The sequence below is a fragment of the Coloeus monedula genome, assembly GCF_965178545.1.
Source record: "Coloeus monedula genome assembly, chromosome: 2".
Lineage (NCBI taxonomy): Eukaryota > Metazoa > Chordata > Aves > Passeriformes > Corvidae > Coloeus > Coloeus monedula.
The window spans coordinates 42499699-42514005 of record NC_138782.1 but is presented as its reverse complement, the minus strand read 5'-3'; the positions used below and the strand labels follow the sequence as shown (position 1 = coordinate 42514005).

Here is a 14307-nt window from a genome sequence, read left to right as displayed (position 1 = left end):
GCTAGTGTCTTCAACTAAGTTCCGCCTTTGTATCACTCTGCATGAAGCTTTCCCAGACTGCTACAATTCAACCAAAATAATATGTTGGTCATCAATTATACAGAATTACAAGCTTGTATAAATATGTCTGTTGTGATTTTTTTTTTTGTGAGATATGAGGCAATTGTTAAACCCTTTCTATAGTATTTTTAAGAGACTTATAAACCAATTATATCCGTACTGCAAGGATGATACAAACTTCTGGGGTTAAAAAATGGGGGAAGCTTCTGGCATCTTCTCACACCCCACTACCAAAGCCTTGCCATGCAAACCCAATGCATAAAGTTAGTCAATTGAAGATCACTTTGGAATCCCAGACATGGGCAATAGCCAAAAGCAGTCATTACTGTAGTCACTGTAGTTGCCTGTGGTTTGACAATGCAGTTGAGGCATAAGACTTGGAAAACTTCAATTTTTAAGAAGTAATCTTTTCAAGGTCGAATGCAGTGCTCAGAAATGTGTTTTAGCTGCTCTGCTGGTAATGGGAATGTAAGGAGAGAGTTTTCTCTTGTTCCTTACATATATCCAGTCTTTGGATACACTTTGTTTTTCCCAGTATTCCTCTCATGAATCTAGAGGGATAACATACTGGAAGCAAAGAAGGCTGTTTTACAGGCAGCTTCTTCAAAGCAGCATGGTGAAAACCACAAAATTTTTGGCAAAGAGGGCACACTGTAAATTCATCTGGCTTACTCAGCTTTTCTTTTGATGAGTGAGTTGTGTTTTACTGGTCATTGTATTATGGTGCTTTAAACAGATATTTTGAAAGATGAGACTAGAATAGAACAGAATAGAATGATTTCTTCGGGTTTCAAAGCTGATTTTTATTATGGAGACACACACACTTGGAAACAAGGAAAATATGTGTGTATTGACAGAATTTGCTATTTACATTATCACTTAGGTGAATGTACAAAATGAGCCTCTCCTTAGGCATTTTTCTGAGACTGCCTCAGAGTGATACCACAGGTTATTTTAAGTTCTGGATTTTTAGATAGACATAGATTAGAAGATAGAAATTAATTCAGGTGTCAATAGTCTTGTTTTTCTTTTAATCTCTCTCTCTACTTATCTCCAGGGTGACGAAATGAAGAAAACAGGTATTCAACCTATTCCTATGATGGACAGAGATAAGAAAGATGAAGTCCCTCAGGGTCAGGTATGAACTCTCTCAGTAAAATAGTACATGTTTATACATAAAACATGTATGGAAAAACCATTTCATATGTTAATGAATATTGCATTTGAAATTGGGTTATTCAGACTGCTGAATTCTATGTTCTGCATGCAACTATATTATTTTTTAAAGTAGCAGTGGAAAACTTGTTTTCAAATTTTTTCAAAAATGGCAATATGCTCTTTGCTGTTATTAGTTGCTCCCTTTTTTGTACTTGTAGCTCTAGCTAAGACCACAATCACCTTAAATTTTTGCAAGAGTCAATAATGCTTTTTATCTTAGTAAGTGGTTGTTTCAGCCTTTAGCTAAAAGTTTTTTCTGTTTTATGCGTGAACAGATGGCTCATGGGTTGGGCACAAAGGGTTACAGTGAATGGGGTGACATCAAACTGGGGACCTGTCACTACTGGGGTTCCACAGGGCTCCACCCTCAGCCCTGTGCTCTTCAACATCTTCATAAATGACTTGGACACAGGACTGGAAGAGATACAGAGCAAGTTCACAGAGGAAAGTTCCAAAAATTGGAGGAGCTGTTGAGTTCTTGAGGACAGAGAGAACCTGCAGAGAGACCTCAACAAATCAGAGGGCTGGGCAATCACCAACCATATGAAGTTCACCAAGGGAAAGTGCTGGATTCTGTACCTGGGATGGGACAACCCTGGATGTATGGACAGGCTGGGGAATGGGATGCTGGAAGGCAGTGTGGAGGAAAGGGACTTGGGGGTCCTGGTCGATGGCAAGTTGAACATGAAGCCAGCAGGGCCCTGGCAGCCAGGAGGGCCAACCCTGTCCTGGGGGGCATCAGGCACAGCATTGCCAGCCAGGCAAGGGAGGGGATTGTCCTGCTCTGCTCTGCACTGGGGCAGCCTCACCTTGAGTGTTGGGGGAAATTTTTGGGTGCCAAAATATAAGAATGATATTAAATTATTAGAGAGTGTCCAAAGGAAGGCCACACAGATGGTGAAGGGCCTTGAGGGGAAGTCGTATGATGAAAAGCTGAGGTAAATTGGTCTGTTCAGCCTGGAGAAGAGGAGATTGAGGGGAGATCTCATTGCAGTTACAACTTCCTTGTGAGGGGAAGGGGAAGGGGAAGAGGAGGGGCAGGCACTGAACTCTTCTCTGTGGTGACCAGTGACAGGACCTGAGGGAGTGTCAAAATAGGTTTAGGTTGGATACTAGGAGAAGGTTCTTCACCCAGAGGGTGGTTGGGCACTGGAACAGGCTCCCCAGGGAAGTGGTCACAGCACCAGCTTGACAGAGTTCAAGAAGCATTTGGACAATGCTGTTGGTCAAATGGTGTGACTCTTGGGGATGGGCCTATGCAGGGCCAGGAACTGGACTCAATAGTCCTTGAGGGTCCCTTCCAACTCATCTTATTGTTTGAGTCTGTTATTTTCATTGAGCCAGAAGGTCTACATGTACCATCTCTAATATCCCATTTTCGTTTTTGATAATTATGGAGTAATCTCCTTTTCCCGCTGAAATAAAAGAGATCCTCTTAAAAACAAGCAAACAAGAAGAAAAGAAAAAAACCCAAAACAAATAGGAAGAAAACGATACAGTATGTGAAATAGTGTGGATGAGCACACATCCCATATATATGTATCCTTGCCTCCTCACCAGCTGCAGTTTCTTTCTGTTGGTTGCACTGTAAGTACTTCATCTCAGACTGTAGGGTTCACAGCTCAGAAAATGTATCTTATTTTTATTTAAAGTATACAGAGGACTTGGTTACATAGCAGTATGGGAGGAATCTTTGTATTGATGAAGACAAGAGTTGCTCTTCAGTTTCTGAATAAGGATCAAAGGTTGGACTATAAAAAAAAGAGATATTACCTAATGCTTTGGTCATGGTACAACACATAGTATTTCACTAAAAGGGATTAAAAATTCTGCCCTAAGGAAGGGATCACAGTGCACTATTTTAACTGTCATAAGAGTCTGGGATAAGTGATTGATGCTATAATGAATCTGAATGCAACCTGTCAACCTTGACAATATATAAGTAGCATTTTCTAAAAATTTCTTTATGTCATGACAATTCAGCTGTGACATCGAAGCTGTCATAGCCCCTAAGCCTGAATGAGTCAGATATCATTAAAAATGTGCTCATTTGGTGTTCTCTAAATATGATAATGGTAAAAATATATTATTGAACTGCATACCTGAGAAACAACTGCAAACCAGTTATTGAACACAGTGCACACCATTCACAAATGTCAAAAGCTCCCAGCATTTTAAGTACTTTGAGCTGTGCAATGCATACCCTGGAGGACGTCAGAACAATCCAGAATCTGACCATATTTTGTGAATGCTGCACGAATTTCCTTTTTTAAAAAATAAAATCATCACATGAATAATGTTTGCAGAAATGTCTCTTCCCTCCACTACTGACACCAAACAGGTAGACACACCCTGAACAAATAAAATGAATCAATTGAAAAAGAAAAGGTTCTGTAGAAAACTCTACCTAAAGCAGCCATATCAGTCATAAAAGAAAGGAGTGTAAGCAGCTTGTAATTACCAAAGATTTCACTGTTGCTGCTTATTTTAAAGTATTTGGATATTAAAAGGAGATGCAGAAATGTGAATAACTAATATAAGTAGTAATTAAGTAAAGAGTTTTGAGCTAGCTGGCTGTTAGATTCCAGTGTTGCAGTTTGGCAACATCTATTTTTTTTCATTCTTGTTTTTCATAGATTGGGTTCTACAATGCTGTAGCCATCCCATGTTACACCACCCTTGCACAGATCTTTCCTCCAACTGGGCCACTACTCCGAGCGTGCAGGTGAGTAAGCATGCATAGCTTGTAGCTTGGTCAAAGAAAAAGCAAGAGTGCTTGCAACTTTGTCTGGAAATACAGACTTTTAGTTTTAGAATTTGCATGAACATTAACAGGGATACACATCCCACACTAATCTATGCAGAAACCCAGAGTTGATAACTACTGTCTGGGACTATCTACTGTAGATCTACAGACACAGCTGATTAAAATGTGTTGGATGCCAAAAGCATTTAGAGAGAAACGGTTCAGCATTTATGCATCCCTGTCTGCACTGGTTCAGTGCAATTTCCCTCTGTGTCCTTTTTATGTCAATATGGTTCTCAAAACAAAAATTTGCTAGTATTCTCTTTAATTTAAAAAATGTGGGGTTAGCATGTGGTTTTATTTCATATCAGGTCTTTTTTTATTAAAAACCAGAAAAAGAAATATCCAGAAAATATTCAGTAGTTGGGAGCATGAGAGTGGTAACTTTGGGGTGTGGGAGAGGCAAATGTAACTTTCTCCTATGACACAGTGGGTATGGAGTTTGGGTTGTTCTGGAAAAGAGGCAAGAGTCCTTTATCTGTTGGCTGCTTCTACAAAAAATGATGGTGAATTTCTTTGTTGGTAGTTATGTCCAGTAATTATATCCTGGGCCTTAGCAATCTTTCCTGACAAAAATTCTGTTGAAATTAGTGTATGCTTCATGAAAATATTCTGGTTTCAGGTTAATCAATATTTTCTAGAAAACCCCAGTTTTTTCATAAAATGCCAGCAATTTTTAGTCACATCAAGTTGTTAAAGGTCTGTTTTTCTATGCTCTTACTAATACTCTCTCATATTTTTTGTTCTGTTGTGGTCCTTACATTCTATCTTACATTGAACTTTTTCTTTGTCCTGTATGGCAGAGCTACCTCCTCTGTCACTTTCCTCATCTTGTGGACTAAATTATTTCTGTTAAGTAAAAGAAAAATGCTTTGAAATTAATGTAGTAGTTAGCAAAACAATTTCATTCGCACACAAACACTCTTTCATATAGCTATGAGAAGAATATGTAGGTCTGTGTCAGTGATACAGAGGACTACCTTATGAAAAACAGTGAGTATCTAGGAGGCATCATTAATAGCTGCCTCCAAGGTACCTCTGCTGGACATGGCTGTGCAACCCTTAAATGAATATGCAAGGAATATTCAGGAGGATTAGAGACTATACCTCTGGAGTTATTATATTAATGGGGCTAGAGCTGGAATTTTGTTTAGTGTTGATGCTTCAAGAAGAGTAGATAAAGACATGAGCAAACAAGAGAACATAAAGAAAGAGCTGAAAGAATGTTTTGAGATCTCAGTAGAGAGAGACTAGGTAATGTATTTTATTTATCCAAGAAAATCATAGAATCTCAAAATGGTTTGGGTTGGAAGGGACTTAAACATCATCTAGTTCAGTCTCCCCTCTGTAGGAATGGACATCTTCCACTAGAATAGGGCCCAGAGCTCCATCCAGCCTGGCCTTGAACACTTCCAGGGATGTGGCATCCATAGCTTCTCTGGGCAACTTGTTGCAGTGCCTCACCACCCTCACAGTAAAGACTTGATCAAAATCAAGTTGTTATTCCACTTAATGGAAACCGGAGCTTAGAGAGGCAGGGTTGAGTGCTTAAGACTGCACAGTATCTTTTACAGGAGCAACAATCCAGGAAGACACATATCTTTTGATTTCTGGCCACATCATGATATCCCAATGAGGCTTATTTGTAAAAGTGGCCTGTTCTAGTCGGCAGTTCATCTTCTGAAACCCAGATGAGGATATTTAAAGTTGAATTGTGGATATCAAACACCCACATAAGTATGTGCTCTAGATAAAGGTTCTCCCTAATTCTGAAGATCAAGCATGAACATCTTTTCAAGAGCTGGTTTCTCTGTAGAAGGTGTGATGTCTGAAGTAAAATCAATCAGACTGCTGGCAGAGAGTATATGAATTTTTTCTATTACAGAAATTACGTTTGTTGTTTGTAATTCAAATTGTCATAATGATACTTCTGAAAGCTACACTGGCACAGTCTCCACACTGGATAAAGCTCTGTCCAGACAGCTCCCTGTCTTGCAGCTGTGTATCCTTTAATTTAGATTGTGCTGATGCAGAACTCGAGCGGAGATGTGTCGATAAAGTCTCTGAAGGACTAAAGAGCTTCTTGAAAATCCAAACCCTGGAAAAAAAAGTCTTCTGAGGAGCTGTTTGGTAGTTTTATCTTAGCCTTGAATTTACCCTCTGCTTTGTCTTTGAAGAGAATGAAGAGGAAGTTTGAGGGTTAAGACTTGGAGATGGAGAACAGGAAATCAGAATACAGATATAACTTCAGGTGCCCAGTTAGAAAAAAATGATGTTATTGCAGGGTCTAGAATAGAGTGGCTGATTTTGCAGTACAGTTTTGTTTTTCCTTTATTTTTGATGGTTAACTGTTATTTGGTGATGAGAGGCAAACAGTCTCATTCTTGCTTGGTGTTTCCTTAGTTGTTGACTGAACCAATTTTTGATATCACCCCTTCACCAGCAGTGCTCATTCTTGGAACACAGTATTTAAGCTGCTGTGTCCTTGAGTTCTTTGAAACTCAGACACCAGCTGCAAATAATAGCAGCAAAAGCAGCCAAGGCAGCATGTCAGCATCAAGGTTTTTATTTTTAGAGCATCTGGGCATTTATTCCAGACACTAGGAGCCAGGGCTTCATTGGGAGCTCAAAGGCAAATGAATCATATTATCTACACCTTCCAAAAAAATAAAATATCCAACACTGATTTCCCTAAAGTAAGATAGCAGCTAATAGTCTAGAAGGTTTTCTCATCTGGTAATTTATTCCACATTTTTAAATGCTTTCTTGTCATTTTGAGTAGATCAAAACTATTAGCCACCTGTGTTACAGTGTTCAGAATAAGTCTTATGTAAGTTTTCTAGCCCATGTACTCAGTAGGCCTACCAAAGCATAAATATATGGCAGTGTATTTATTTAGAGGATGATGTGATTTATTTTTCTCCTTTATTTCAGACCAAATAATTTAAAACTATTTTCCTTATGATTTTGGGTCTCTCAATTCTTGCTGAAATTGATATAGTTTAAAAATATTTTGGCTGCAATTCTCATTACTTTCCCAGTTCCAGGAAGGAGACAGAACTAGAGATGCTCCATTTTTGCTGATGCTTAGTGCGTGATTGTATTCTCTGAGGTTCAATGCTGTATTAATGCTGGCTTCATAACTTCCTGAAGCACTGGCAGAGCATTTTCCTGCAGAAAATGGTGTAGGTGTTACCCTAGAGGGCACCAGCTTGCTTTGGTAGATTTCATCAGATCCTGTCTTCCACAATCCCCAGAAAATGCAACATTTTCTCTTCTTACCTGTACATTGTGCTTTCAGATCAATATTTGCTGGTTTAGCAAATGTTTTGGCAAGGCTTTGACAAAAAACGCAGAAGAGCTCTGCCACATAAATTACAATGTAATATCATGGTATTACACATATCATGGGAGACATTTTAGCACTGTTGCCATCCTGTTTGTTTACTGAAGGCATATAAGAACTGTTGTTTCAGTAAATAGGGATCTGACAGCATGAAAATGAAACAGTTGGGTTTGCTTTCTTTCTCCCTGTGTTTGAAGACTGAATCCTGAGATTTGGCCATCGGTTGCAATTATGTTTCACTATTGCATATAGACTTCCCAGTCACTACAGTGGTACTGGTGTACAGTAAGTAAGACTATGGGTTTGTACCCCCTTCAGATCATTAGAACATTGCCAGCTTAATTTCTCCTCATTCTATGGCTTATGAACCAATTTTTGAATTTAAGGGTTGGCCAGGCTGTGAGACACTAAAAGAAATTTATGTCTAAAGGTGTACCCTTTAGATGTAGTAGACTGATAATATGATCACCACAATTGTAATTGAAAATTGATACTATGATATTGGCATCCAACATTTTATATACTGTCAGGCAACCCATGTGTAGGAGTTTCAGAAAGCTTAATGTGCTCCTGTGGTTTCCAATGAGGGAAGCTTCCTGGCAAAAGTCCTGATTTCTCTGCTGGTTTTGAAAAGGGCTGAAGAAAAATCTGCTGTGGTAAAATCCCTGCAGTCCAAAGTGTGAAAGGTTGCTTGTCTCTGGAGTGCTGTTTCAAAGTCTCTTCAGACATGTCTCTCTTGGGTCACACCTGGGCTTTCCTGAACCCTGAGGGCTATAAATTTGTCATGGAAGCAGGTGGGGAGCCTCTAGCTTCAGGGCTTGCCTTGGGGAAGGAAGGTGTACTGTAGGCTAATTTAGAGTTAACATGGATATGAGTCAGACAGAACTACAAAATGGGATAACTGAAGTTGAAGGCTGAAATAATGTATAGATGATAAAAGCTTGATTACATACAGGTACTAATACAAATATATTTACATAAATATAACTCTCAAACTATAGTAGAGCAGACATTATTGTGAGGAAGAAATAAATCCCAGTAAACTTACGAACAGTGTCTTACTTTTGACTTTTTTGCAACTCCAGGGACAATCTCAACCAATGGGAGAAAGTAACGAGAGGTGAGGAAGCCTCTATATGGATTTCTTCTCAATCCCTTGCTCCTGGGACCTCTGATTCTCTTCCTGTGAAGATTGATGACTGAACATCAGCAACAGATTGCTTTAACATGAAAAGCACCCCTTCTTGTTTTGGGGATTGTTTTTTTGTTTTGTTTCATTTTTATTTGAAAAAAAAAAAAAAGGAAAAAGGAAAGCTACAAGATGCTAACTAAGAAGTAGACCTGCCAGGGAAGGTAGCACCCACGGAGTTACCTCAGCTAAGTGACTCCGACAGCCAATCTCCTGACCTACACCAGTGACACAATGTAAACAGAGGGAAAATGACAACCCAGATGTTTTGGAGTCAGCTATCAAAAGAGAACTTACAACTTGTGAATATAAAAGACTGGCCTTATCTCATGGGCTACATTGCTGAGGCCTTAATTTAAAACTGATGGGGGTGGGGGGAATCTTATGGGGTACTTCTAAATTGTATCTTTCTAGTAAGGGTTTCAATGGTACTTTTATTATACTGTACTGTGGCTGGCTTTAACACCAGTGTCACTTGGGAGTTCTTGGCTATAAATAGAACAATATACCCATTGCTATTGTGAATGTTTATGTGTGATCTACTTGTAATCAGTTTGAACTCCAGCAGAATCCTTGGAGACTATAATTTATGCTTAGGTTACTCTCTTGCTGGAAACTAAAGGAAAACCAACATTCAGGTTAAAGTTTTAAAGTACTTCATTAAGCATCATGATGCCAATTGTCTGTCACTCACAAGGGAAATGTTGATAGAACTAGTGATGGTGCTTTGTTCTTTAGGATGTTTTTTAAACCTAGAAAACTCCTCCCTTAAAACACTGGAAGTACTGGATAATTATCTCCGATATGAGAGGGAGTTTCAGGTTGGAGTTTTTTGTGCCCATAGTGACAGAAATAGTGGACTAAAATTTAAATGTGACATCAAAGATTTCCTTGCCCAGCTCACAATTAAGTAAAGTCATCATTTTTATTTCTACCTACCGAGCTGTATTTTAAAAGGTATTAGAGACATACCTGAAGTATGCTATCTGCTGGGAACAAAAGCCTTGTCAGAAAAGTCAGGTGTGATAAGAGAGATTGTGGTACCATCACAATAAATCAAAAATGTGTTTGTATTGACTAGCTATTGTGTTGCACAGTAACACTGCATGTCTTCTACTGCTTTTTCCCCCCATCCCAAGATGAGTGAAATTAGGAAACTTCTCCATTTGTCTGTTTGTTTTTTCCCCTAGTTAGCAAAATTTCCAGGTTTAGAAATGCCTTTATTAGTGAAAGAATAGCTGACTGAAGAAAAGTACACTAAATGGCGTGTTTACAGTTCTGTGCTGACAGGCCTCAGCCTTAACAAACTTATGCACAGACTTACATGTAATGCCACTCTTTTAAATTTAGTGCAATTGTACAGAGTATGTCTCATGACACTTAATTTGCCTTTGTCTTTCTCTTAAAAATAATGAGAAAAAAAAACTTCATAGTGATCCACACAGTAGGTGAAAACACAGTCTTTGCATACCTTTCACATACAGCATATACTGCATTATGTGCTTTTTCACAGATAAACGCGCTCTTGTAGAGGTTCCGTGATAACATGGCCATTGTGTAACTGCGACGAGTAATGGTAGTGACCTAAAGACAGAACACAGGTTCTCTTTCTCCATCTCCTGTCTTTTGGGCTCTATTGCTCTAACAGGCATGCCAGCTTTTGGGTTCCATGTGAACAACTTGGCCTCTTGAGTTTTGCCTTCTGTTATGGTCGAGCACATGCCAGTATCTGTATATGTGTACAGTACGTGATCCGTAGTCGCATAATGTATAAATGCACCTAAGCCTTTGCTGTACATAGAGATCCCACAGGCTGAGAATTCAATATGAAGTTATCTTATTTGTATGATGCATGTTACTTAGCAACAGCCCCATCATTTTTTTCAGTTTCCCTTAGCAATTCTAAGTGCAGAAATTCTTTGGTAATCACAGCAAACTGGTTTGGAATTGAAAAAGAACAAAAACAAAAAAGAAAAACATGGCATGAAACAATTACACCAAAGTAGAATGAATAATATCTCATGCTGTGTCCTCTACTTTCCTCCTTAGCCATTCTGTTTCAGCTAAGTAATGCAGATGCAACCTTTCATCCACTAAGTACTTGAGACAGAATCCACTGCTCGTAATTTACATGGAAATTATCTAAATCTATGGTGACTACAAAAATCCTTTTGAAATTCAGATACCTCAACAACTGGATGGAATGTTTTCCCTTCCTTTGTGGGCTAACTATATTTGCTTAAGCATATTTGCTTTAAATACATTTGCCATAAATATATTTGCCATCATTTTCCCTTTTTTTCCCCCTCTCCATTTAAAAATGCTGATATTAAAAGCATTGCAAAAGTATTCCTTATCACACTATGCCTGCGTGTATGGAAAGCTTTTCATTCATCTTTTACTCACGGACAGTAAAGGTAAATTCACTAGTTCTGCTTCCCACCATTAAAAATACTTGGCAGTATCACACACAATGTTATGTTTTGAAGTTTTATAAGTACTGATAGAGAGCATGTTTCCCTGGCAAATTTGTCAAATTGGCAATAAGTTGTTCTATTAATATCTCAAGTGAATCAGCTACTGTTTCTAATATAGAGCTATCCAAACCACTTAAAATATATGTTTGCTATAGTATAATGTCTATTACAATTTTTAAAAATTGGCTCCAGTGGCTGTGATTTGGTTTGATTTCCTGGTGTGTAAAAGGAGAAAGGTCATAACAAAATGTTACTCCTTGTTAGGACCTAGACCAACAAAAATAGTCATGACAAGCTGGGTTTTTTTTAGCAAATATAGTCTGTCTTGGCATTTACAGAGTACAGATTTGTATGTGTAAATATTTTGTAGAAAAAGATTTGTACCTGCACTTCCAAAGTCAAACCCATCAAAAATTAGAACCTTGGAGCTGCATTTGAATTTAATGACTCAAAGATCATTCCTTTCCTAGAAGTGTTAGATTTTATATTCCTAGAACTGCATTTTTCTTGATAATAGTTCCAGGTGCTTTTCCCTTCTGTGTCTAGTAAATGTGAAAACACTGTTTGAAGTTCTAACTGAGCATTTGTAGTGTATTATGAAATGGTGCCTGAATGGTATGCACTAAGTGAGAAAAATAGTTGACATAGCATGATACTCACTGAGATGTTGCATATTTTATTACAGCATGAAAAATTCCATTTTTACAATTAATCTATGAATTTTGGATGGTTTTGCAGCATTCTACTGTAATGGTTCAACTCATGGCAGTAATTTTTTTTCTATAAATGACCATTAGAGAAATGAAATATGGGTTTTTTAGGGGGAGTATATGATCATGTATATTAAATTGGAGGGGACATGCAGAATGGAATTCATCTTTTTATGTGGTATAGATTTCTTTCCTGTGTTTAAACTTAAAACAGTGGGATCAGTTTGCTGTGACTGCACTTAGAGCATTTAGTGTTAAAATTGTAGGAGTAGCAAAAAGCACTGTTCATGTTAAAAAATAGAGATTGTTAGATGCTCAAATCAATCATGACCCTCTTGAAATAATGCATTTGCCTCAAACACTGTGATATTGGACCAGTTCTGTGAAGTGGAACAATTAATTTATTCATTCTAAACACGGAAAAGGCTTTCTGCACACTACTACAAAGGAAGTTCATGTTCAAACTTTAGGTTATATATCCCAATCTAGCAAAGGCACATCATAACTTTTGTTTGCTTTCTGACCAAAAACTGTGCTCGATTGTAATACGGGTGTATACTCTGTCAAAAAACCCTAAAATAATGGACTGCTTTCTAGGGTAGATCAAACTGATTTGTAGAGTAGTTTCATAAATATTCCAAATTCAGGTTGGGCTGTTATGTGAAGAAGAAAGAATTTCAAGGTAACAACATTCAACTTTACTACATTTAGTGAGCTGAAAAATTTGTTTTATATATATATATATTTACACACACATATATATATATATGATACATATAAACTATCTTTGTAAAAAAATATGCAAGTGCAATAATTTAAAGAGGTCTTAACTTTGCATTTATAAATTATAAATACTGTACATGGTGTGTAATTTTTTTCATGTATTCATTTGCAGTCTTTGTATTTAAAAAACAAACCTAAACCTTTACTATTACGTTTGTACAATAGAACAGTAAGCATTTATTATGATATAGTTAAGTTGTAAATAAATTCACAAACCAAACAGCCAGTACATATGCATATATGGGTGTCCTATTGTGAAACCTGTTTTTGCTTTTATTGCTGGCTTTAGCACAGCAAGACGACTTCTGTGGATATGTAATTATACATATAAATATATGTATGATACATAAAATATATTTAGAAATGTTCATAATTTTAATGGATATATCTATACATATACTTTGGTGTGAATATTACTGAATACAGAGTTTTTTAATATTATTTTTCATGTTTATTTTTGCTATTATTGGGAGTGCAAGTGAGGGATGGGAATGTGTGTGCATACATGTGTGTTTATACCACAAGTAAACTGCAGCACAAAGTGATTCAAAACACAATGGAGTCTTTTGAATAGGCAGTACTTGTTGTTCCCTGTATTTGCAGTTTACTGCTCATGATATCTTTTCCCAACATAAGATTTTTTTCTGTATAGTTTTATCACCTATTGCAGGTTCACATTGCCACAAACTGCAAAGGGATCTCCTTTTCTGTTTGCCCTCCTGCTGCCAGAGAGCTTACCTTGTTGTTGACAGATAATTTCCACACAGATCATTGCTTTGCCACTGTCTAATGTCAGTGCAGCTGATACAGAATCATTTGCTACCTTTGGGAATTGAGATATTCAGATGCTGAATTGCAAAAGAATAATCCTGCACCCAAATTTGTAAGGTCTAGTCAAAAGCAATATAGGACTTTAACAGCTGCCAATACCCTGAAAATACAAGGTAGGTTCAGAGAACTGTAAAGCAAAATTCTGAACACATTAAAAATGAAATTAAAAAATAGCTTAAAAAAAAAAAAACCACAAGGAAAAATAATTGTGTGTATTTCTCCACTTAATACATACTCTTGTGACCAGCCATTCCAGAAAGCTCTGTTTGCTGCAAGGGCCAGCTTTTGTGATGAGAGAGAAACTGCACTGACATTTAATGCATTTTTTAGGGTTCGTTCATTAAATTTAAGACTTTCTGAATTATTTTGAGGGAAAGGCAATAGAAGAAGAATGTTTCTATAAAAAAGATTAATTTAGTACTTTCCACCTGTTTCTGTATTGTTGGCAAGGATCTATGGGCTGAAGTCAATTAATGACTTTCTGGACAAGATTTTAAAATTGGTGGCAGTCAATCACATGTCTTTTCATATTTTTCTGCTTGTGCAGAATTAGCTCTTGTAGCACAGCACAGTGCTTTGCCATTGATGGTCACTGTCCATTTGGTGTGCTTTCCTTAACATTTTTAGCCCTTTGACATTGAAGAACATTATCAGAAACTTACAAAAACCAAGCCTGGGTATATTCCCTTGCAGATAACAGAAAATATAAATGTAAAAACACCTTAACTTAAGCTCATTGATGTTTGTGGAGGAAATGAGTATTGCTGTTGGTTTTAAGGAACTTTGAATTTGTCTTACTTTAAAGTATCAAAATGCTCTGGGACAGAAATATCAATGCCTTTCACCTGCTCAACAAGTATTGGAGATTACTTTGTTGTACTTATTTT

The 14307-nt window shown here is 37.4% G+C and overlaps 1 protein-coding gene across 4 annotated transcripts in view; it reads left to right on the top strand.

The window, feature by feature from the left end:
- The window catches only part of PDE10A (phosphodiesterase 10A), a 178786-nt gene extending 165756 nt beyond the window's left edge, over positions 1-13030 (top strand). For all 4 annotated transcript variants that reach the window (XM_082276919.1, XM_082276918.1, XM_082276917.1 and 1 more), the window contains 3 exons: positions 1118-1198; positions 3915-4003; positions 8516-13030. In XM_082276919.1, the coding sequence (XP_082133045.1) occupies positions 1118-1198; positions 3915-4003; positions 8516-8633 (288 nt within the window). In that variant the 3' untranslated portion in view covers positions 8634-13030. The remainder of the gene's footprint in view (positions 1-1117; positions 1199-3914; positions 4004-8515) is intronic.
- Positions 13031-14307: the final 1277 nt, after the last annotated feature.